This window comes from Chiloscyllium plagiosum, unplaced genomic scaffold, assembly GCF_037043375.1.
Source record: "Chiloscyllium plagiosum isolate Xiang-an unplaced genomic scaffold, Cpla_swu_hap1 HiC_scaffold_24, whole genome shotgun sequence".
Taxonomy (NCBI): Eukaryota; Metazoa; Chordata; class Chondrichthyes; order Orectolobiformes; family Hemiscylliidae; genus Chiloscyllium; species Chiloscyllium plagiosum.
Genome location: NW_028270162.1, coordinates 1951039 through 1977185, shown reverse-complemented (window position 1 = coordinate 1977185; position 26147 = coordinate 1951039). Strand labels below are relative to the sequence as shown.

Below are 26147 nucleotides of genomic sequence, written 5' to 3'. Positions count from 1 at the left end.
TATTTAAACTTCTTACCTTCAGGCCAGCAAGGGAGGAGTGAGCAAAGGACTTCTGGGAAGGGTAAGTAGAACAGTTAATATTTGCGTGAAAACAGTGGGGCACCTGCTGCTCAGAAGGGAAGGGGGAAGAGGAGCAGAGCAGTAGTCATCGGGGACTCGTTAGGGGGACAGATAGGAGGTTCTGTGGGGACGAGAGAGATTCACGGTTGGTGTGTTGCCTCCCGGGTGTCAGGGTCCGTGATGTCTCTTATCGTGTTTTTGGGATCCTTCGGGGGGAGGGAGAGCAGCCCCAAGTCGTGGTCCACATTAGTACCAACGACATAGGTGAGAAGAGAGATGGGGACTTGAGGCAGAAATTCAGGGAGCTAGGATGGAAGCTTAGAGCTAGGACAAACCGAGTTGTTTTCTCTGGTTTGCTGCCCATGCCACGTGCTAGTGAGGTGAGGAATAGGGAGAGAAAGGAGTTGAACACGTGGCTACAGGGATGGTGCAGGAGGGAGGGTATCGGGTTTTTGGATAATTGGACCTCTTTCTGGGTTAGGTGGGACCTCTACAAGCAGGATGGTCTTCATCTAAACCAGAGGGGTACCAATATCCTGGGTGGGAAATTCACTACAGCTATTAAGGTGGATTTAAACTAATACAGCAGGGAGATGGAAACCAAAATTGTAGGACAGGTACAGAAGAGAATGAGAATAGGGAGTTCCAAAATCAAGTATCTGACACTGGCAAGCGAGAACCTGGATTGAAGTGTGTGTGTACTTCAATGCAAGGAGCATCTGAAATAAAGTGGGTGAACTGGCAGCGTGGGTTGGTACCTGGGACTTCGATGTTGTGGCCATTACAGAGACATGGATAGAGCAGGAACAGGAATGGCTGTTGCAGGTTCTGGGATTCAGATATTTCAGTAAGAACAGAGAAGATGGTAAAAGAGGTGTGGCATTGTTGATCAGGGACAATGTTACAGTTGTAGAAAGCATGTTTGGGGACTCGTTAACTGAGGTAGTATGGGCTGAGGTTACAAACAGGAAAGGTGAAGTCACCCTGTTGGGAGTTTTCTATTTCTCCGAATAGTCCCAGAGATGTAGAGGAAAGGATAGCAAAGATGATTCTTGATAGGAGTGAGAGAGGCAGGTAGTTGTCATGGGGGACTTCAACTATCCAAATATTGACTGGGATCACTACAGTATGAGTACTATAGATGGATCAGGTTTTGTCCAGTGTGTGCAGGAGGGCTTCCTGATACAGTATGTAGACAGGCCTACAAGGGGCGAAGCACTTTAGATTTAGTACTGGGTAACGAGCCTGGCCAGGTGTTAGATTTGGAAGTAGGTGAGCACTTTGGAGACAGCGATCACAATTCTGTCAGGTTTACTTTATTGATGGAAAGGGATAGGTGTACTCCACCAAGCAAGAGTTACAGTTGGGGGAAGGGAAATTACGATGCAATTAGGAAAGATTTAGGAAGCGTAGAATGGGGAAGGAAACTGCAGGGGATGAGCACATTAAAAATGTGGAGCTTATTCAAGGAAAAGCTCCTGTGTGTCCGAGATAAGTAAATACCTGTCAGGCAGGGAGGAAGATATAGAACACGTGAGCCATGGTTTACTAAGGAAGTGGAATCCCTGGTCAAGAAGAAGAAGAAGGCTTATGTTCGGACAAAATGTGAAAACTCAGTTAGGGCGCTTGAGGGTTACAAGGAAGTCAGGAAAGACCTAAAAAGAGAGCTCAGAAGAGCCAGGAGGAGACATGAGAAGTTGTTGGCGGATAGGATCAGGGTTAACCCTAAGGCTTTCCATAGGTATGTCAGCAATAAAAGAATGACGAGAATTAAATCAATCAAGGATAATGGGAAGATGTCTGTGGAGTCAGAGGAGATAGGGAAAGCACTAAATAAATATTTTTCGACAGTGTTCACTACAGAAAATGAAAATGTTGGCGAGGAAGATACAGAGATACTTGCATTTAGATTGGAAGAGATGTTAGAAATACTGCAGAGTGTGAAAATAGACAAGTCCCTGGGCCGGATGGGATCTATCCTAAGATCCTCTGGGAAGCAAGGGAAGAGATTGCCGAGCCTTTGGCATTGATCTTCAAATCTTCATTGTCTACAGGAATAGTGCCCGAGGACTGAGGGATAGCAAATGTGGTTCCCTTGTTCAAAAAGGATAATAGAGACAACCCTGGTAATTATAGACCAGTGAGTCTCACTTCAGTTTTTGGTAAAGTGTTGGAAAAGGTTATAAGAGGATTTATAACCATCTAGAAAAGAATAATCTGATCAGGGACAGTCAGCACGGTTTTGTGAAGGGTAGATCGTGCCTAACGAATCTTATTGACGTTTTTGACAAAGTAACCAAACAGGTCGATGAGAATAAACCGGTTGATGTGATGTATATGGATTTCAGCAAGGCGTTCGATAAGGTTCCCCCCAGTAGGCTATTATACAAAATGCGGATGAATGGAATTGTGCGAGACATAGCAGTTTGGATCAATAATTGGCCTGCTGAAAGAAATCAGAGGGTTATAGTTGATGGAACATGTTCATCTTGGTATCCAGTTACTAACAGCGTAACACAAGGGTCGGTGTTGGGTCCACTGTTGTTTGTCATTTTTATAAATGACCTGGATGAGGGGTTAGAAGGGTGGGTTAGTATATTTGCGGACGACACTAAGGTCGGTGGAGTTGTAGATAGTAACGAAGGATGTAGTAGGTTGCAGAGAGACATAGATAGGATGCAGAGCTGGGCTCAGAGGTGGCAAATGGAGTTTAATGTGGACAAGTGTGAGGTGATACACTTTGGACGGAGTAATCTGAATGCAAAGTACTGGGCTAATGGTAAGATTCTTGGGAGTGCAGATGAGCAGAGAGATCTCGGTGTCCATGTACACAGATCCCTGAAAGTTGCCACCCAGATTGACAGGGTTGTTAAGAAGGCATACAGTGTAGAGGGATTGAGTTCCGGATCCAGGAGGTTATGCTGCAGCTGTACAAAGCTCTTGTGCGACCACACTTGGGAGTACTGTGTACAGTTCTGGTCACCGCATTATAAGAAGGATGTGGAAGCTTTGGAAAGGGTGCAGAGGAGATTTACAGGATGTTGTTTGGTATGGAAGGAATGTCTTAGGAGGAAAGACTGAGGGCCTTGAGGCTGTTCTCATTAGAGAGAAGAAGGTTGAGAGGTGACTTAATAGAGACATATAAGATAATCAGAGGGTTAGATAGGGTGGACAGAGAGAGTCTTTTTCCAAGTATGGGAACGGCAAACATGAGGGGACACAACTTTAAAGTGAGGGGAGATAGGTATAAGACAGATGTCAGAGGTAGTTTCTTTACTCAGAGAGTAGTAAGGGTATGGAATGCTTTGCCTGCAACGGGAGAAGATTCACCAAGTTTAAGTGCATTGAAGTCGTCATTGGACAGGCATATGGACGTACATGGAATAGTGTAGGTCGGATGGGCTTCAGATTAGTACGACAGGGTGGCGCAACATCGAGGGCCAAAGGGCCTGTACTGCGCTGTAATGTTCCAAGTCCATTTTAGGATATATGATATGATTCAACTGCAAAAGAATTCTAACTTATTATGGTCAGGTTAATTTGGTTGGGCGGTCCAAACATTAAAGCATTCCTTATGAGTTTAATAAAAGCAAGATTTAATTAATCAATCATAAAAACTGATAAAGGCTGACAATACCTGAAGAACAGGAAACCTTTATCTATCTAATGTATTTATTTGAATTATGTAGGCAGCACTGGGTAGGCCAGCTTTGAAACGGCGTAAATCTTTAGGCAAACCAAAACCGAAGCACTGTACACTGTAGGTACATCTCATTAAGTGTAAAGAGATTAATGAGAATTGTTGCCCGGACTGAGAAAAAAATCCAACAATAAGAAAAAAATTGGATAGGCTGTGTTGTTCTCTTTGGATCAGACAGGGCTTCAGGGAGATTTGATTGAGATGTATAAAATTGTGAAGGACCAGGATAAAATGGATGGAAAAAGTCTACTTCCTTAGCTAAGAGATAAGAGACTAGCGGCACAGATTTAAAGTGAAAAATGAGATTAAAGATGAGAGGGGAGAAGAGGGAAAAAGTATTTATCCCTGGTGTTAAGAATTTAGAAATCATTCCTTAAAAGGATGGTAGAGCCAGAAATTAGAGACTCATTTGAAGGGTGTCTACAAAAGTGCCTTAAGTCCATAATGCAGGACAGTGGGATTAGGTTTTGCGGTTCATTTTTCAGCTGGCATGGTTATAATGAGCAGAGTGGCCTTTATCTGTGCAATAAATTATCTACAATTCTATGATTTGAACCCCATCCCCAAAATACCCTTGGACTGAGAAGTTTAATAGGCCTTTTCAGAGGACGGTCATTTCGATGGGCAGTTAAGAGTCAACCACATTGCTTTGGGTCAAGAATGAAGAAATGGCCAGATAAGGTTGGCAGATTCCTTTTCCTAAAGAGCATTAAATGGGCTTTGCAACAATGAAAGTTATCATGGTTAGTATTTATGGTACTAGATTTCTTAATTGAATTTAAATTACTTTAGTTGCTATAGCTATCACGTCCCAGATCATGAGACTGAACTTCAAGTTTACCACATCATTCTGATCATCACTATACTACATCTCCCCCTGAGGTTTATATGATGCTTACTTTGCTGGACACAGTGACTGTTTTGCCTGACAGTAAATGAGACCACTTATAGAATCTATTGCAAGTAAGAAATTGTAAAAAAAAATTGACATTAATTGATACACTGTCAATTGAAGAGTTTCACAAAATTCGAGAGCTTTATATATTGATAACAAATAATTTAGCTGAAAGCATTCCAAATTCATCTGCATGAATTGTAATTTCCTTATATTACCTGCTGTTTTTCTTGTGTAAGTGCATCAAAGAGTTTCTCAGTTTCTCCTAGTGCCTCCATTCTTGCTTTGTATGTCAGTTCTGTCTCATACGGAGTTTGCAGCATCGGAATTTTCTTCTCTTTCTGGAGAAAAGTGGTCATCTTGTCTTCCCAAGCTGGTCGACTAGTAACAGACCCCACCTTCATCGCATTTAATACAGAATCTGAAAGTGTTTCAACTTGAAACTTAGCATCAACATAACTCCTTGAATTTTGTACTGCTGCAAAAAAGTTTCACATTGTTTTTAATGAACAATTAAAATACATCTATTTTCTCAGTTTTGCAATTCTGAAAAATATTTCAAATAATTTTATATTCTATGTGGTTACCTTTTGTATTTTCCAGTGGAAGGAACTGAAGTCTCTTTCTTGGACTTGAACTGTGAGATGGGACTGAATTTGGAAGCTCCATTTCATCCAAGTTTACGTCAAACCTAAGAATAAAATGATGCACTCTGAAAACAACTATTCTCTAAATAACTAAAAACCCTCTGTGCAGAATGCTAATTTTTTTCCAAATCCAGCAGCCTAGATATGCAGAAATTAGAACACCTCAGTCAACTCAATACCATTATTATGATAATCCAGGTGTTGATTAACCAGGCTCAATCAACATGCTGATATAACACTACCAATAACACCGAATGTTAAGCTAGGTTATGAAAATGTCTAATGTTATATTTAGTGGTTTCTCTGCCAAAGTCATAACCATGTGGCAGTCATATTCTCAGGTGCGCTGTCGATAAAGTCAAAAACAAATCCATTACTGCCTTGGCATGAAGCAATGTTGAATGCCTCCACAAATTAGTGGACTATTTATCTCACAATTGCTCAATCACAATTCAATAGGACCCAACCCGACTTTCTTATCTGACAAAAATCAAAGAACTACAGATGCTAGACAAAGAACAGTACAGCGCAAAACAGGTCCTTCGTCCATCTTGTACAAGCTGATGTCATCAACCTAGAAAAAGACTTTCACTGTCTACCCTATCTAATCCTCTGGTCATCTTGTATGTCTCTATCAAATCCACTCTTAGCCTTCTTCTTTCCAATGAGAACAGACACAAGTCTCTCAGCCTTTACTCATAAGACCTTACCTCTAGACCAGGCAACATCCTGGTAAATCTCCTCTGTACCTTTTCCAATGCTTTCACATCCTTCCTGTAATGGGATGACCTCCCACAGTCCAATGTGGGTTTCCTCCCACAGTCCAAAGATGTGCAGGTCAGGTGAATTGGCCATGTTAAATTGTCCGTAGTGTTAGGTAAGGGGTAAATGTAGGGGTATGGGTGGTTTGCGCTTCGGCGGGTCGGTGTGGACTTGTTGGGCCGAAGGGCCTGTTTCCACACTGTAAAATAATCTAATCTAATCTAATCTAATCTAAACACATCCACCTATGACTGGGTCTAAGTCAATGACAAAACAGATCTTATGGCTCACCACTAGTAACTGGACTCCAGGCTGAATATTTTCCATCAACCACCACTCATTGCCTTCTTTCAGAAAGCCAGTTTCTAATCCAAACTGCTAAATCATCCTCAATCCCATGCCTCTGCATTTTCTCCAACAGCCTACCATGTGGAACATTGTCAAAGGCTTTACTGAAGTCAATGTACACCACATCAACTGCCCTAACCTCATCCACATGCTTAGTCACCTTCTCAAAAACCTTAATGAGGTTTGTGACACACCACCTGCTGCTGATGAAACCATGTTGACTATCTGCAATCAAGTTGTTGCTTGCTAAACGATTATAAATCCTCTCTTATAATCCTTTCCAAAACTTTTCCTACAACAAAGGTAAGGCTCACTGGTCTATAATTACTTGAGTCATCTCTACTGCCCTTCTTGAACAAGGGCACAACATTTGCAATCCTCCAGTCCTCTGATACTAAACCTGTAGACATTGACGACTCAAAGATCAAGGCAAAGGGCTCCAACATCACCTCCCTAGCGTCCCAGAGAATCCTCGGATAAATCCCATCGAGCCCAAGGGACCTATCTATTTTCATTCCTTCTAGAATTGATTACACCTCCACCTTACTAACCTCAAATCCTTTCTAATCTAATATCCCGTATCTCAGTCTTCTCCTCTACAATATTCTCCTTTTCCTAAGTGAAAACCAATGAGAAATATTCGTTTAGTACCTCTCCGATCTCCACAGGGTCCACACACAACTTCCCACTTCTGTCTTTGACTGGCCCTATTCCTACCCTCTTCATCCTTTTATTCCTCACATACCTATAGAAAGCTTTAGGGTTCTCATTTATTCTACCTGCTAAAGGCTGCTCATGTCCCCTCCTTGTTCTTCTTAACTCTCTCTTTGATTCCTTCCTAGTTAATCTTTAACTCCCTAGCACCTCATCTGAACCATCTCACCTCAATGTCACATAAGCCTCCTTCTTCCGCTTAACAAGAGATGCAATTCCTTTAATAAACCATGGTCCCTTACCTGATCACTTCCTCCTTGCCTGACATGCCTACCAAGGACATGCAATATCTGTTCTTTAAACCAACTCCACATTTCAATTGTTCCCATCTGCTGCATTTTGCTACCCCATTCTATGTTCTAAGTCTTGCCTAATTGCATTATAATTGCCCTTCCCCCATCGGTAACTCTTGCCCTATGGCATGTACCTATCCCTTTCTATCGCTAAACTAAATATAACCAAATTTGGTCACTCTCTCCAAAGTGCTCACCTACCACTAAATCAAACACCTGCCCTGGTTCATTATCAAGTACCAGATCCAGTGTGGCCTCCCCTTTTGTTGACCCTTCGACATACTGTCTTCTAGGAGAAAGTGAGGACTGCAGATGCTGGAGATCAGAGCTGACAATGTGTTGCTGGAAAAGCACAGCAGGTCAGGCAGCATCCAAGGAGCAGGAGAATCGGCGTTTCGGGCATTAGCCCTTCTTCAGATTCCTGAAGGACTCATGCCCGAAACGTCGATTCTCCTGCTCCTTGGATGCTGCCTGACCTGCTGCGCTTTTCCAGCAACACACTTTCACCTTCGACATACTGTATCAGGAAACCTTCCTGCACACATTGGACAAAAACTGATCCATCTGACGTACGAGAGTTATAGCATTTCCAGTCAATGTTGGGGAAGTTAAAGTCCCCCATAATGACCACCCTGTTCCTTTCACTCCTACCCAGAATCGCTTTGCCAATCCTCTCCTCCATATCCCTGGAACTCAGCAGAGGCCTATAAAAAAACTCCAAGCAGTGTGACTTATCCTCTCTTGTTTCTAACCTCAGCCCATACCACCTCAGTAGACAAGTCATCGTTAAAACTTCTTTCAGCAATTATTATACTGTCCTTGACTAACAAGGCCACACCTCCCCCTCTTTTACTGCCTTCCCTGTTTTTAATGAAAGATCTAAACCTTTGAACCTGTAACATCCATTCCTGATCCTACCCTATCCATGTCTCTGAAATGGCCACAACATCGAAGTCCCAGGTACCTATCCATGCTGCAAGCTCACCTACCCTATTTCTGATACTTCTGGTGTTAAAGTCGACACACTTCAAACCAGCTTGCTGTCTGCCAGCACATTCCTGTGATCGTGAAATGCTGTCCATGCCCTTCCTATTCTCATCCTCCTGTGCACTGGAACTACACCTCAGGTACCCATCCCTCTACTGAGCTAGTTTAAACCCACCAGAATAGCACCAGCAAATTTCCCAACCAGGGTATTAGTACTCCTCTGGTTCAAGTGAAGACCTGCTTGTCGAGGTCCTCCCTTCCCCAGAGTGAGCCCCAATTATCCATGTACCTGAAACTCTCCCTCCTGCACCATCCCTGCAGCCACGTATTCAGTTGGTATCTCTTACCATTCCTTGCCTCGCTATCAAATGTCACAGGTAACAAACCAGAGGTAACAACTCTGTGTGTTGTAGCTCTCAGCTTCCACCCTAGCTCCCTGAAATCCTGCCTTACAGCTCTGAACTCAAACGAAAACAGACATTGCTGGAGACCTTCAGTAGGTCTAGCACGAGAGAGAGAAAGAAAGAAAAGACAGAGAGCAGAATCAGAAAGAAGTGAAGAAGGGTCACTAGACCCAAAACATTAACTCTGTTTCTCTCTCCTTGGATGGTGCCTGACCAGCTGAGGTTCTCCAGCAATTTCTGTCTTTGTTTCCTTTCTGTTTTTCTCTGTATGCTTAACTGTACAAGGTTTACTAATACTTTAGGGCATGTACTAAAAGAGAAAACATATTAACAACGATAACAATTGCATATTCTAGGTAACATTTTACTGCTCCTAATCAAGTGTTGCATGCAACATTTGCCATCTAAAAGCACAACTGTATAGTTCAAGACGGAACACTCACCTAACTGAAGTCATTAGACAAACATTTGTTTTAAAAGAGAAACATTCAAGTATGTTATAGACAAAAGCAAATGTGAAAATATTTTCAGTAAAATTAACTAATAGCAATATCATTTTAAAAATAGACACAGCAAAACAGAAGTACCTTGTTACAACTGAATCTCAATGGTCCAAATAGCTCCTTCTGTGTTATAATGACTCTATGCCAATGACAATTAGAATAAATGCTCCATGGTATTCTAACTTGTTTAACTTTTTAAAACTTTTTAAAGGTACTGTAAACATTAATATTAATCAGCAATAACAAAACATTACAAGATATAATTAATGGTTAGAACATCAAGGGTTTAATGCTCTTGATGAAAGCATCTTCAGACAAATATCTTTGAACAGCATCTCCAGCTCTACATACATTTTGTAGTGTTCATGTTGCACAGACAAGCCCTGATATCTTGTCATTTGATTAAGAACTCATGGAAATTGACCCATTATGCTTAAGTTTAAATTCAACAATGAAGAGCATTACTTTGTCACTGTGTTTTCTTCTTTGCCAAGGAGATGATTAAACCCAGGAGACAGATTCTCTTTAGGACAGCGTTTGGGACTGGACTTAGCAGACAGCGATGTTAGCAAAGTATTCCGTTTAGCTGTGAAAAAAGAAAAAAGAAATTCAATACTCGAACGATTGCACTCTAAAATTAATCAACTGAGTTATAGGCATTTTCCAGAAGAAAAACAACACGTGAACAGGTAATAAAAATACAGGTGCCAACATTTAAAATGCCACTTCCATCTTCTAAATTATTTCCTGTCTTCAGTTTCCAGGTCCTGGTATCTGATACTCATAGAAGGAGAAAGTGAGGACTGCAGATGCTGGAGATCAGAGCTGAAAATGTGTTGCTGGAAAAGCGCAGCAGGTCAGACAGCATCCAAGGAACAGGAGAATCGACGTTTTGGGCATAAGCCCTTCCTGAAGAAGGGCTTATGCCCGAAACGTCAATTCTCCTGTTCCTTGGATGCTGCCTGACCTGCTGCGCTTTTCCAGCGACACATTTTCAGCTCTGATACTCATAGGCCAGGCAAGTGACTTGTTGCCAGCATGTTGTTACGTCCCACAGCTCAATGGTAAAAGATGCTGCTGGCTGCAATAAAATGATTTTCTCAGTTCACACCACACTTTTTCTGAGTGCCTCACAAAACTGGGTGGAAGGGTGAACCATCAGGAGGACGCAGAGATGCTTCAGTGTGATTTGGACAAGTGAAATAAGTGAGCAAACGCATGGGGAATGAAATATATTGCAGATAAATATGAGGTTTTCCAATTTGATAGCAAAAATAGGAAGGCAGATTACTAATTGGCGATATATTGGGAAAGGGGGAGGTGCAATGAGACCCGGCAATCCTTGTGTACTAGTCATTAAAAGCATGTAAGTGCAGCAGGCAATAAAGGCGGCAAATGGTATGTTGGCTTCATAGGGAGAGAATGTGAGTACAGAACAAAGATGCCTTGGTAAAGTTCTACAGGCCTTTGACGACACCACACCAAGTTCTGTGAGTATTTTGGTTTTCTTACCTGTGGAAGCATGTTCTGGGTGTGGAGAGTGTAGTGATTGTAGTGAGGTCAGCAGGTGGACCTCAAAAGTATAGGAGTTTCCTGATTGGGGTTGTTAATCTGGTTGAATCAGGGAGCCCTGGTTTACATAAAAACTTCCACTATAATCTTACACTCTTGACATTCTGGTGCCTGAAAGTGAGGACTGCAAATACTTGAGATCAGAGTTGAGAGTTTGGTGCTGGAAAAGCACAGCAGGTCAGGCAGCATCCGAGGAGCAGGAGAATCAACGTTTCAGGCATAGGTCCTTCATCAGGAATGAGGCTTGTGGGCTGGGAAGCTGAGAAATAAATGACAGAGGGGGTGGGGTTGGGGGACAAGGTATACGAGACAGTACTATAGTCAAGGGCTGTTCATGTGCAAATAAAGAGTGGCTTGATGACCGGATACAGTCCTCTGTAGAGTTACTTTAGAGGGACTGCAACAAAGGTCTACCAGACTGATTCCTGGGATGGCAGGACTGATGTATGGAAACGGACTGGATCCATTAGGAATATATTCACTGAACTTTAAAAGAATGACAGGGTATCTCATAGAAATCTATAAAGATCTAACAGGATTAGACAGGATAAATGGACTAAGGATGTTCCTATTGATTCGGGAGTCCACATCAAGGGATCAAAGTCTCAAAGGACAGAGTACAGCATTTAGGACTGAAATAATTTCTTCATTCAGTGTGGTGAGCCCGTGGAATTCTCCACCCAGAAAGCAGTTGAGGCCAAAACATCAATTATTTTCAAGAAGGAGTTAAAAATAATTCTTGGCCAAAGAGATTAAAGTGTGTGGGAGAAAATAGGGCAGGTTACTGAGTTTGATGATCAGCCATGAACATATTTAACGGCAGAGCAGGTTCAAAGTGCTGAAAGGCCTGTTCCTGCTCATATTTTCTACGTTTCTATGTCAGAGGCAGGTAGAGCAGGTCTAATTTGTTATTTCATAAATATATAAACTCATAATGCTATAAACAAACACCAAATGAAGTACTGCAAATATCCTTATTTAAATAGCCATCATTAGTGGTAGCAGGAAAGGTGAAAATAAAATGCATTGCTCCTTATTCTTTGAATATCAAAGATTTACTCCATCTCTCCAGAACATCTGTGTTTTCATTCTGTCAGAAAACTTCAGTAGCAAGTGTGGATTTCACTTTGTTACCTGGAAAGCTGGTTTGGTTTTTGCAAATGATGCAAGACAAAGACTGTCTTCAAACTAAGGATCACCCAGACAGCTACCTCCACCTCCCCCTCTTTCCACACACTCTCAGCCCTAAATCTCCCTAATTTTCTCCTTCTACCTAACTCTTATCATTTCTTCATCCTGCTGTCTTCTCCAAGCTGAGGTCATCTATGAGAACTACTTCCTGCTGAATTCCATTTTTCTGCAATCCTATTCAAAACTTCCTTTTCTGGTCACGATATTTGGTGATATCACTGAGTATTAATGAAAAAGAGAGACATCTCAAAGTTTTTCATCTTGTTCTTATGAGGACAGAAGTAATAATTTGAAATATGAAAGTGTACAATATTAAATCATGGTATAATTTTCAATTATTTTCTTTCCTGTTCCTTTCCCTTCCTCCAACTTTCACCACCCTCATTCAAAATCTCACACTCAATTGTCCAACTTTTTGAATTGTGGCTCCAGTTCCACACGCTCTTTCTTCTCCAAAATCTTAGAATATACTCTCACCTTCCAGCTGTGTCCATATCTACTGAAACACATCCATTTCAGCTTTTAGACAGCAATATGCAGAAGTCACAAGTGGAATCTCTTGTCCCTCCTTGATTGACAGAAGTGGATCATACATTCTCATCTAATAGCTCTGCTCCCCATGTGACTGTTCGTGCAATCGTGCATTCAGACAGGAATGTACTAAAACTTTGCGAGAACTACAAAGCAAAGAAGCTATGACCTCAGAAGGCCCCTACATGTCATTCTCTGCTTTTTTAAACTGAAAAGAAAGCTTGCTTTACATTACTCTCATCCAACACTCCCAGGCCAGGTACAGCACAGTGTTAGATAAAGAGTAACATTTCCTCTACTCTTTTAAACTGGGAAATATGTACAATGGTAATGGCCATCTCTATTCTTCGCCATCACCACTCAAAACTTGTTAATTATCGACCTCATTGTCCAATACAAATCTTTGAGGAGTTACAACTCCCGGATAAACAATGGGAAAGATGTAGACACTGCCTCTAACTCAACATTACAAACTCTGCTCTTTTCTCATTGACTCCATTTTCCGTTTGTCAGTTCCCAGACTGACCATATGCTCAGAAATATTGACATCCTGTTCCACTCTGGGCAAAGCTCTAAGTTCCAACTCATCCTGAATGAGATTTTGGCTCCAAGAGGGTATTTCACCTGATGCAGCAAGACTTACATTACAAAAGACAACCTAAGAAAGTAGATGCGGATACCAGGCATTGAAATAATCCAATACTCAATTACCACAACAGCTATAAATATATAAATATTACATTATTAGGCATCAAGTCTAAATTAACACCATGTAATTGGATTACAGCTGAAGAGCATGTTTCTAGTGACGTGCCATGCTTCAAGTAATCCCAGGGTAAAATGGGCCCTGAGATCTATATAATTCTCAGGTCACATGCTATGATACAATGATCATATCATGAGCATTTTCCTCAAAAGATATAATGACATACTGACCACAAGACAGAACACAACCCACATGACTTTTCCGTCAACACCAAGATTATTTACCTCCTAAACACTGCCTACTACCATCCCTTTGGCACTGAAACTCTATTACATGGCCTTGAGATTGAGATTATATTATACTAATTCTTTTCCCTTGCTGTAATATCATAAGACATTGGAACAGGAGAAGGCTATTTCCGCCCTTGACTGCTCTGATATTCAATAATATCATGGCTCAACTGGCACTTCCCGTGTCCACTTTCTTGTCATTTCACCATTACCCTTGATTCCCCTACTGATCAAGTACCTATCTCAGCATTAAAGATATAAAGATTCTGCCCCAAAGCTCTCTTTGGCAAAGAGTTCCAAAGACTCAACCCTCTGAGAAAACATTTCTCCTCATCTCATTCTTTAATTAGTGCCCCTTCATTCTGAGATGATCCTCTCTGGTCCTAGATTCTCCCTTTCTCTCAGCATTTATCCTGTCAAAGTTTTAATAAGATCACCTCTTATTCTTCTAAATTCTAATGAGTAGAGTCCCAAACTGCTTCAACTTTGCTCATAAAACAATCCCTTCACACTGGAGATCAACCTCATGAACCTCTTCTGAACTTCCTCCAAATGAAATAATATCTTTCCTTAAATAAGAGACCAAAACTTCTGATAGTATTCCAGATGTTGTCTCACCAGTACCTTGTACAGTTGCAGTTCCTTACTCTTATACTCTAATCCCCTTGAAATCAGGTCCAACATTCCATTAGCTTTTCTGATTACCTGCTGTGCTAACTTTCTTTGCTTCATGCAGGAGTACCCCAAGTCCCATTGTGTTGCAGCTTTCTGTAGTTTTTGTCCATTTCAGTAAACTGTTCTTTCATTCTCCCTTTCAAGACATCCGGCACTTCCTCCTCTATAATATGGACACTTTTGAAGATGTCACCATCTATCTCCCTACATTCTACAGCTTCCATCTCTTTTTCTACAGTAAATACTGATGCAAAATACTCGTTTAGTATCTCCCCCATTTTGTGTGGCTCCACTCAAAGGCCGCCTTGCTGATCTTTGAGGGGCCCTATTCTCTCCCTAGTTACCCTTTTGTCCTTAACATATTTGTTAAAAACCCTTTGGGTTCTCCTTAACTCTATTTGCTAAAGTATCTCATGTCCCCTTTTTGCCGTCCTCATTTCTCCAAGTTTACTCCTACTACCTTATACTCTTCTAAGGACTCACTCGATCTATCCTATCTATACCTTACATATGCTTCCTTCTTTTTCTTAATCAAAACTTCAATTTCTTAAGTCATACAGCATTCCCTATACCTACCAATCTTTCCGTTCACCCTAACAGGAATATACTTTCTCTGGACTCTCGTCATCTCATTTCTGAAGGCTTCCCATTTTCCAGCTGCCCCTTTACCTGAGAACATCTGCCCCCAATCAGCTTTTGAAAGTTCTTGCCTAATACTGTCAAAATTGGCCTTCCTCCAATTTAGAACTTCAACTTTTAGATCTGGTCTGTCCTTTTCCATCACTATTTTAAAACTAATAGAATTATGGTCGCTGGCCCCAAAGTGTTACCCCACTGACACCTCAGTCACCTGCTCTGTCTTATTTCCCAAGGGTAGGTCAAGTTTTGCACCTTCTCGAGTAGGTACATCCACATACTGAATCAGAAAATGTTCTTGTAGACACTTAACAAATCCCTCTCCATCTAAACCCTTAACACTATGGCAGTCCCAGTCTATGTTTGGAAAGTTAAAATCCCCTACCCTAACCACCCTATTATTCTTACAGATAACGGAGATCTCCTTACAAATCTGTTTCTCAATTTCTGACTATTTGGGGGTCTATAATACAATCCCAATAAGGTGATCATCCCTTTCTTATTTCTCAGTTCCACCCAAATAACTTCCCTGGATGTATTTCCGGGAATATCCTCCCTCAGTACAGCTGTAATGCTATATCTCTTAACAAAAACTCATCCATCACATTCCTTCAAAATGCTTTTGAAACCTGTGCTTCACAGATTCTGTTCACACAGCCATCATGCTTGCCCTTGTTGACCTACATGTCTTTGTTAGCCAAAAGCACCTTATAATATTCTGGATTTCTCTGCTGTTTGGCTAAATGGTTGCACTCCCAATTGAGTTTAAACATTGTAGGTTTAAATATTGTTATCTCTTGTATTCATACTGTGCACAAAGTACATCTTCATTTGCAAATGTTTCAAATGAACAAAATAAGTGATAGTCACTTGCTCATTCATTTCTCCAGGCAATATCTTGACTAGAGTCAGAACCTGGTTTAAAGTCTGACCATTACATATTAGTCACAATCTAACTGGTGCATTCTCTATGGCAATGTCTCTACCAAATAATCAGCACTATCCTTCCACATAATATAAATGCTGTTTTCCTTTAAATTGACATTCTTGAAAATTGCCCAGATCAGTGCAAGATGAAAAGCTTTGACAAAATGAGTCTTTTTTTCCAAGAATGCTCAAAATCTATACTACAACTATTGGAAGACTACATTGTGAAATCACATTGCACATAAACCAACAATGAGATTTTAATGAAAACAACCTTGAACTTTGCACTTTACCACTGGACTTTTAGCATTACCAACAAAAGCCAATATGGGAAAGTTTGACAGGTTAACAAAAAAATTGGAGAACAGGAAATAGTCAACAATCAAACTTTTAAAACATTCGAAGAATTCAGAGAAATATTTTTACTTGGTGTAGAAGTGGGTGTTAGCCTCCGGTTTGAAGGGGGTACAGAAGATGATCTTTGACCTGGGGAAGAACGGCTACTTTTTGATCTGGTTCGATCCTTAACAGAGTCCTCAGACTTGTCTCCACTGCAAGTGGAATCTGCAAATCCTACAGTCTGTCTGCGATTCAAGAATTCTGTTAAAAACAAATGAATAAATGACATGCCTAGCTAATTGGACAGAGTTTCAGTTCTGAACAACTTTTTGTTAGCTTCCTCATTGTCTGGCTCAGTTTCACATTACAGTCAATCTAGAAATATCAGATTTAGTCTCTGTTTCAGATAATTTATCTTAGTCATAACAGTACAACTGGCTGCTATTATTGGATTCACACTGCTCCTGTTGACTACAGAGGAACCTTAATTATCAGAATATCAATTATCCAAGTATTGGATTATCCAAAGGGGATCTCAAGGTCCCGATAAAAACATTACATCAAAGAGCTGTTTCAACCCTGATCGCGTCTTTTGTTTACAGGTACAATAATGAAAAATGAACTCAGCTCACTGAAATGCTGCCAAGAACAGTCCAGGCACCGTCTCCAAATGACTGACCTCCCCCCCCCCCCCTCCCCACACTTTCCATGAAGTTCTACACAGGGGTGAACCCTAAACCCCACTTCCCCAGATAATCTCTCAAACATTGTCCTGTACAGGGCAAAGGTGGAACCTGTCAAAAAGTAGTGTGGTGGTGCATAGGTCGGACGAGGGTGCGGGGTTGGGGAGATGAGGGAGCAGAGTTGGAGGTGGGCGAGGAGACAGGGTGGGAGCAGACAGGGGCGGGGTCTCTCCCGCAGCGTTCTTTTGCCTTGTCTCCTGAACGGGGAGCAGACTTGACAGAAAACTCCGAGCCCCAGAGGAAATCAATTAACTGAGTAATCTATTATCCGAATGAAATAGTGCCCGCCCATCTTGTTCAGATAATCGAGGTTCCTCTATACTTCGTTACCCCGTTGGCAAGTGAGTGTGTGTGGGCACAAGTTACTTATAGTACAAAAGAGGTACTCAGCCCATTGAGTCCATGTCAGCTTGCTGCTAGGGCAGTCCAGTCATTCCTATTGCCCTGCTCATTCCCCATGGCCCTGCAAGTTATTTTTATTCAACTGCCATCCAAGTTCCATTCGAAATCATTGATTGTTTCCACATTCACCTGCTTTGTGGGCAGCATGTTTTATATCATTACCACGCGCTGTGCTAAGAAATCTCTCTCATTCTCCCTGCATCTCTTACCTGAAATTTTCAAGTGTGGCCCAATCGCCTGTGGGAAAGGTTTTTCACCTGCCATTTAAATGCATTATATTATTCTTGTTAACATCTAATAATCTCAGTCTCCTTCTGACCCAGGAGAACGACTCCAGCCTTTCCAATCTAATTTTGTAACTGAAATCCCCTTTCTGGAACATTACTGGTAAATCTCCTCAGCAGCCTTTCAAAAGCCTTCATATCATTGCAAAAACTGGGACATAACTGGAGCCCTGTATTGCTCTCCATAACTTGTTTTAGTACTCAAGACCTCCATTTGTCAAGCCCCCCAAGATCTCTCATATTTTGCTAACTACTCTCTCAATACGTCCTATCACATTCAAACACAGATGCACATGTATTCCCAAGACTCTCTGTTCTTGCATACTCTTTAGAAATATGTCATTAAGAATATATTGTCTCTTCTGACAGAAAGAACGCCCAGCTTTGGCTCAAGGCCACTCTTCATCCCAGATTTGGCGAAAGGTTGCCTCCAACCCTGGGCTTGGTAAAAGCCACTTCAGCCTCTCAAAGAGCTCCCAGAAACTTCCTCATTGCTTCCACTTCATTACTTTGATGCTCATCCACTCACAGTTTGCTTCTCTCCTGTAATGGTTGGTGATAGGCTCATTAAAGCAAGAGACATGACAGAACCAGTCTGTGATTGGAGAGCCATTCCTCACCATTTCCTTCCACTCTTTTTACATGAGTAGCTTTTCTCCAATTCGGCATTTTTGAAGAAACTTTCCTGGGTGATTTGAGGCTTTCACAGGTGAATTCACTCACCACCTTTATAAGTTTTGAGATGAGGAGAGATCTTTTAGCTTTTGAGCGTGCTCCACTTGCCAATAAAGTCATGGCTGATCTGACTGTAATTTCAACTCCACTTTATTGTCCATCTCTCATGACCCTTGACTCCATTATTTATCAAAAAGAGACAGAAAAATGTTCCCACTCATGAAATAATTGAGAACGAGAGGCATATATGTAATGTGTCAATAAAAGGAGAAATGCTATGAGGAAAAGCTTTTTCATGCAGAAAATGGTTAGGGTCCCAAATATATTGCCTGATAAGTGTGTGGCTTTCAAAAAAAGAATTGGACAGTTATTTGGAAAGGAATATTGTGAGGGTTTACAGGAAGAAACAGGAGAATAGTAGGTAAGCTGCCCATTCAAAAAGCCAGCAAAGGCACAATGGATTAATCTTCTGCACTGCAACAATTCTGTGATTCTGAAAGTGCAACTTACTCAGACTTGAATAATTTAAGGTGACCCAACCTCCACTGCTGCCTGGGTAAGAATATTTCACAGACTGACCACCCTCAGAAAAAAATCTCCCAGCTTCATCTTAAATGCAAAACCAGTTATTGTTGAATAATACTCCAAACATTAGCAGTCTCAACAAATCCCTGTACAATTGCAGTCAAATTTCCCAACTTTTATTTTCCATTCACATTGCAGTAGACACTAACCTTCTATATGTCTGCAATGAACTTTGTGATTCAGTGACATATCTTGTCTAAGCATTTTTAACCTATCCATTGTCTCAGCTACCTTCCCTTCTACCAACATTTTGTCAAATTTCTCTTCTTAGAAAGCACTGATACAAATAATTTAGTAGTCTAGACTTACCATGCACCTCTAATTCACGACATCCTTAATAGGATCCACTGTACTTCCCATTGTTTAAATGCTGGTAGAAGATTTTCAGGTTCCTTTTCATGTTGACTGCCATTCAAATCTCATTCTCTTTTTGCCAATCTTATCTTCCTTTTCTTTCCTTTTATCAATTTATTGTATTTGACCTGGTTTTCACTTTAAGAACTTACCTATCATCCATTATACACCCTCTTTTTCTGCTTCATCGTAATCTCTAACTCCCTCCTCAGATAAGAAAGCCCAGTTTTCGCCCCCTTTTCTTTTGCCCTTTCTGGACTGTACCCAGCCTGTATTTGATGTATCCCTTCCTTAAAATTAATTGTTCCAGTACCGCTTTTTTCTCTCACTTGGGAAGTTTCAGATTGTGTCTGTTTTAATGCTTCACAATCAAAATGCCTTAAAGGATGGAAGGGGCTCTGTGTAGTGAAGAGCAAAATGGTTTAGGGTAGAGGTACAGTTTCATTGGTCATTAAAGGCAGCACCTTGGGTCGATAAGGCTGTAGAAAAGTGGGTTTTATAATGATGTGTAAAATATAAAAGGCAATATGTAAAACAAAAACAAAGTTTGAGTACTGTGTAAAGTATTGGGCTCGACATTAGTTATTCAGACTTTGGGCAAATTAGAATGCAGGTGCACTAGAATACTGCTTAGTATTAGGAAAAAAGTGGCGACGAAAAGATCGAACAACATTGTTCTAACAAAAAAAGGGTCCAAAAAGAAGTATGAGTTGATTTGACAGAAGTGTTTAAAGATGCTAAAAGAAACAGACATTTTTATCTCTGTTGGTTACTTCAGCCAGGAAGACAGATAGGTTGATATGTTAACACAACATAAATTTAAAAAGTCAGCCTTTTGGAAGTTGACTAATCCTTGGACAACATAGTGGATCCTTAAAAATGTGAGAATTTAAAATTCCAAGACAACAGAGACTGGAAGAATTTCCACCTCACAGAAATCCAGCACAATTGAACCTTATTTTGTGAGATAATAATCCAAAGTTAAACCTTATGTTTGAAAAGTGTACCCAGGAAGGTATCTGCAACAATATCAGAGAGAAGATTCTCAGCTCAAAAAGAAGGTTTCTGAAATCAAAGTCCTGCTGACAGTGAGTCCAGGAAACCTGCAAGTGCCTTAACTGAAGAACTAGTGGAGATCAAGAAACTTTCTCTCACAATCTCTCAAATCTTCTGAGCCCACCTTTTTAAGCAACCTTCAACACTTCAACTACAAAAGCCATTGAAGCTGTTAAATTCTGACTTCAAAAAAGCTTTCAGCTACATTCACCCAGGAGCAAGCAGCAGGCCTACAAACATAATAGACTGATTTGAACTGCAACTTTATAACATCTTTCAGTTTATCTACTTTTCATCTTTGTATTGTGTCTAAAGTTTTACATCAAACTTACACCAATAGTTGTGAAATAAACTATCCCTTGTCCTCATTTAAAACTAAAGTTTTTCTGGTTAGTTTTAAGTTGGATGACGAAATTCACAGTTCACAGGCTGCATATGTACTAGGTATGGTCATGACATGTGCATTTCACTAACTGACAATTTAACCTGCAATCAATGTTTCTATTTTTATAGTAATGTTAGTCCTCAAGCAATTCAATTCAATTCAAGAGCTCATTCACTCATAATAAGATTATAACATACTGACATACATCAGAGGAAAGAATTCACATGAACATCTAATGAACACAAATTGAATTGCTAGGATACTATGCAATTACATTATCAAAGTCCGAGAAATCAACAGATAACAAAAAAATAATTTTAAAGGATTTAGTCACAACACAGTGGGCTGAACAGCAAATATAATGTGGTGAGAAAGGCAGAATAAAACACAAATATAAAATGAGCCTTACTTGTAGCATCACCTGCTTCTGAGACATGTTTTGGTGCTTCTGCTTCCCAGCTTTCAGATACATTTCTGGAATCAAGCTTTTGTAATGCTTTGAGAATAGGAGGAATTGGCTCCTCCAAACCATTTGAAGGATCTCGCTGATTAAAGGGATTATCTTTCTCTGGTGGAGAATGGTACCTAAGCAGATTGACAACAATAAAAGGGTTCAGAGTACCAATTATGCTTGTGTAATCCCTCTGGCATGCTTGGGAGGTCAAAATTAATGCAAATATCAAAATTTATTGTCAGTGTAACAACATAAAAACAATATATTTATACTACCAGTCAAGGCTCCCAAAAAGAGTATTTCTGTGTGACTGCAGTAAGTGAGAACAAAAGTCAAAACTTTTCAGTGAGCTTTACTCAAAACCCACAGCAAGGTAGTTGACTCTTAACAGCCCTCTTGGCAATTAGGGATTGGCAAAGAATGTTGGTCAAGCCAGCAAAGCCCAAGTTCCGTGAATGAATGAGTAAAGTAAAATTTCATATTCAGTATGAAGATGACAAATCTAGGTCTGAAATATATCTTAAATTTAGTAAAGACAATTTCAATGATATGAAGACAGGTAGTGAAAATGAATTAGAAAAGTAGGTTAAAAAGACAGCAGAGCAGTGGGAGACATTTAAGGAGATATTTCATAAACCTCAAATATTTCATTTGAAAGAAAGTACTCATTGAAGAATGAACAATTCATGGCTAACTAAGTTAATTAAGGATGCTACCAAATTGGAAAAAAAAGCTACATATTGTTGCAAAGATTGAAAACATTTTAAAAACCAAAGGATGAGGAGAAAACAAAAAGGGAGGAAATAGAATACACGGCGTAAACTAGCAAAAATGTTAAAAATGCTCAATACAACTTCCTGCAAGTATATTAAATAAAAAAGTATACCTAAATTAAATATTGGTCCCTTATGAGGTGAAACTAGAGAATTAGTAATGGGAAATAAGCAAACGGCAGAGGACTTGAACAAGTATTCTGCATCTGTCTTCACAATAGTAGACATAAAAATAGCCCACTAATAATAGGAGAAAATCAAGGACTGAAATGGAGAAAAATGAACACTGTCACTAGAGAAACGGTCACAGAAATAATGAATGGACTTAAACATTGACAAGCCCCTCAGGGCTGTTGGCCTGCATCTAGCCTTAAAGGATATGGCTGCAGAGAAAATAGATGTGTTAACTGTAATTGTCCAAAATTTCCTAGATCCAGCACCAGCCTCAGAAATTTGGTTAACAGCAAAAGTAATAAATCCAGGAAAGGAGGAGGGGCCTTAGAAAGCAAGACTTGCTAGCCCAACATTTGACAGGGAAACATGCTGGAACCATTTTTAAGCAAATAGCAGCATGGCATTTTAAAAAACAAATTAAATAAATCATCTTGACTTCACTCAATTGTATGAAACAGAAATAGTATTTAACAATATTGTTTTAAGCGGATGAAACAAGCAAAATGAATAGAAGAAGAACCAGTAAATTTAGTGTTTTTAAAATTTACAAAACAGCTTTCATAAGATGTCACATAGGGGTGTCCTGGGAACACAGAAGTAGCAATAGGACCTTCAAGCTACTCAAGTTTGCTCCACCAGGCTAGCTCATGACTGATCTTCAAACTCAATGCCATATTCCTGCACTACACCCATATTCTTTGATGTCATTTGTAGCTAGAAATCTGTTTCTCTGTCCTGAATGTATTAATAACAAGCCTACACTCATTCAAGTTTATAAAAATAAAAGGGCTTGACAAAGTAGAAGTTAAGAGAATGTTTCTTCTCATGGGAGAATCGAGAACTAGAGAATAATAAGGGGTTTCCTATTGAAGACAGGGGTAATGAGTAATTCTATCTTCCAGAGTGTTGTTAATTGTTGGCATGTTCTTCAAGGACAGTAGTGGAGTTTGAACCTTGGAAATTATTCAAGGCAGAGTTCAACAGATTTTTGACGTACAACGAAGTCAACAGTAAACACTTCACCAGTTAAGCAAAATTTACCCATTTAATCACCATGGTATTTTGTACTACAAGTTATTAAAAGTGCAAGCTGAATAATCTGAAAAAAGGAATTAAGAATCTAATTGGAAGGAATTTTGTTTATCTTCTTGGTTGAATAAGTAAAATAAAAGAATACAATAACCGAGAAGGAAACAGTAATTTCAATATCAAATCAGGTACAGAAAGTCAAACAAAAGGAGAAAGAAAGATTGGATTGTGAAAGAGAGTGAGAAAGAAAAAAAAAAGCAGTTTGGAGACTAAAAATTGACTTTTCTTTTAAAAAGAAACACATAATTAAAAGCTGAAGAAAAGAGATTTCCTGTGTATAATATAGTTATTTTTGGGTGCCAGGAGAATCATCGGCAGCAATTAACGCATATCATATTAAAATCTGAAAGCTAATTCAGGCTTAATCAATGATCTATTGATTTAAAATACCTCCAAAGCAGGATCTTTACATTGTTTCCGATCAGCTTTTACATTCGGTGGCAAATTTGTTTTGTAATTATCATGTTAATACAGATACATCTTGCAGCTCAATGCATTTCAACAGTGAGTCAGTAAATGAGATGTCATGTTCACAAAGCTAATCATGGAACCGTACATCTCAGATAGGGATTTGTGAATTTTCATGTTTAATTGTGCATCTTCCCTTATCTGAACAGGCTTAAATATGTATTATGCATCCCTTAAATATGTATTATGATTATTAGTCTTACTGTTATTTTTACAGCAAATTACAAGCCTATCCACTAATATATATATAATGTTATACCATATATATCCACGTTATATGGTATAACATTGCTGGCCTTATATCACCAATTTATTTTAAGCTATTCCAAGGGAGATCATTACTTTTAAAAGTAACATTCTGTTCCACATTTCAAAATATTTTGAAGGTCAAATGTTACAAATGTATAGAGTGAAAAGAATTACTGCAATGAGAATGTTGTGCTAACCTTCTGGGCTGCAGGTTCGTCTCCCCAAAGTCATTGCTACAAGCATTACAGTGATTTTCCAAAGGCTGTCCTGTGAAGATGGAATAGTCAGAACCTGGAGTCAGCCACTTGCGTCTTGCAACATCATCAGGAAGAGTTTTTGTAGGAGAATGATTTTCATCAGGTTGATGGAAAAGGCTGTTTATGGTAACATATTAAAGAAAATATTTCAGGAAAGCCATGCACATAAAAAAATTATGAGCAGCCCAATTTTGCAATTCATATTTTCATGTTTTAAGGAATTAAAACACTGTAAGCTCTCTAAATGGTGTGTGAAGATCCAAGCTGCTGTTATTACTGGATAAATCCAATCCCAGATAAGAACCTGCTTTCATAGATCATGTTCTGGTTTAAACACAGTGATGTCTTGCTCAAACATAAAAACACAATGCTGTAGATTTTGTTTTAAAAACAAAATAGAAGCCTATTAAAAGAAATGAAAACGAAATAAACAATTTCATAAACCATCTATGTATAATATAAATTCAAAGATTTTTAAGGTAAAAGCATAATTCCATTATTGCCAAAACACACCTTTATAAACTGAACAAAATAGTTTTTGTATAGCACCCAAAACATACCACTCATACAGTACTCACACCCAAGTCCCTTTATCTAATACCTTGGTAGGTTTAAGTCATTTTGACTTCAACTTTTAGACTAGAACTGCAGATAGGTTCTTCTTGGATCCATCACACATCTGTATTAAGTAACCACTTCACTGTTTTATCCCAACACTTCTGGTCAGCGACTAACACTGACTCTTCACTTTAAGGTAACCTAGTTCACTATACATCCTTCCCTTCTCAGGTACACTGGTCTATACAGTTAGGAGAAAGTGAGGACTGCAGATGCTGGAGATCAGAGCTTAAAAATGTGTTGCTGGAAAAGAGTAGCAGGTCAGGCAGCATCAAAGGAACAGGGGAATCAACGTTTCGGGCATAAGCCCTTCTTCAGGCATATATATTTAGGCAACGTCGATTCTCCTGTTCCTTTGATGCTGCCTAACCTGCTGGTCTATACAGTTGCCCTGTTCCAAAGACTTCACAGGGTATATAAACAATATAGATGTGAATTTGTGGGAGAGAGTATGATAATTAAGTTTGCAGACACAAAGATTGGTACAGCCATTAATAACAAGGAAAAGGGTTTAGATTACAAGAAAATATAGATGAGTTGATTAGACTGGCAAATCAGTGGCAGATGGAATTTAATCTTAAAAAACATGAGGTGGTACACTTTGGAAGAAGTAACAAGACAAGGGAGAATTCAACAATTGCTAAGGAGCTTGGAAGTTCAGCAGAACAAAGGAATCTTGGCTGCTTGCCCACTGATTCCTGAAGGCAGCTTTAAACTAACTTTGCTCTAACTCACATACCAAACCATCTCAACTTGTTCTTGCAAGCACTGTGGAAATTACATCTCCAGTTCTTTAGCAAATTAAGATACCAGCTGTTTTAAGATATTTCCTTTCCAGATGTTAACCACTTGTCAGCATGGGCACAACATTGAAGTTCCAAGAGATGTCAAGCATTTACTTCTGCAAATTTACTCATAGGAAGTAGGAAAAGCTGGTTAAGCTAAGAGGTTGTATAATGGCATAGATAGTGAATTGGCCAATGTGCAGGAAACAGAACGGGAATAGGGTTGGTCCAATTCAGTTTCTGCTTAAATGTCCACCAGGTTGTTGTCCAGGACTTGCTCCATACATACAGGGGCCGCTGCAAAATTTGAAGTATCGCAATCGGTGAACATCCTGACTTCCAACCTTATGATGTAGGGAAGGCCATTGATATAGCAGTTCAAGATGTGTGGTCTAGGATGTTACCTGGAGGAAATCAACAACATTCTTCTTGTGCCAGTTATGAATCCTGTCTCTGAAATCATATTCTGGCTGCCGACTAAAGGTGCTCAAAATGATCTCTTCTTTCCATAAGGAAATTATGGGTATGGTCAACAATAACCAAGCAACACAGGAATCCTTTGACATTTGTAGTGGGGTCAAACTGTGTTCGAGCACTGAAATTATGGCACAATTTT

General features: G+C 39.7%; 1 protein-coding gene across 6 annotated transcripts in view; it reads right to left on the bottom strand.

Annotated features, from left to right (window-relative positions):
* Positions 1–26147, bottom strand: part of mphosph9 (M-phase phosphoprotein 9) — a 97116-nt gene that overhangs the window by 8983 nt on the left and 61986 nt on the right. For 4 of the 6 annotated variants that reach the window (XM_087999825.1, XM_087999826.1, XM_087999828.1 and 1 more), the window contains 6 exons: positions 24069–24245; positions 21074–21249; positions 16268–16441; positions 9779–9899; positions 5243–5346; positions 4874–5133 (listed from right to left, as the gene is read on the bottom strand). In XM_087999825.1, the coding sequence (XP_087855951.1) occupies positions 4874–5133; positions 5243–5346; positions 9779–9899; positions 16268–16441; positions 21074–21249; positions 24069–24245 (1012 nt within the window). The remainder of the gene's footprint in view (positions 1–4873; positions 5134–5242; positions 5347–9778; positions 9900–16267; positions 16442–21073; positions 21250–24068; positions 24246–26147) is intronic. The other 2 variants (XM_087999829.1, XM_087999830.1) reach the window with 1 other exon arrangement.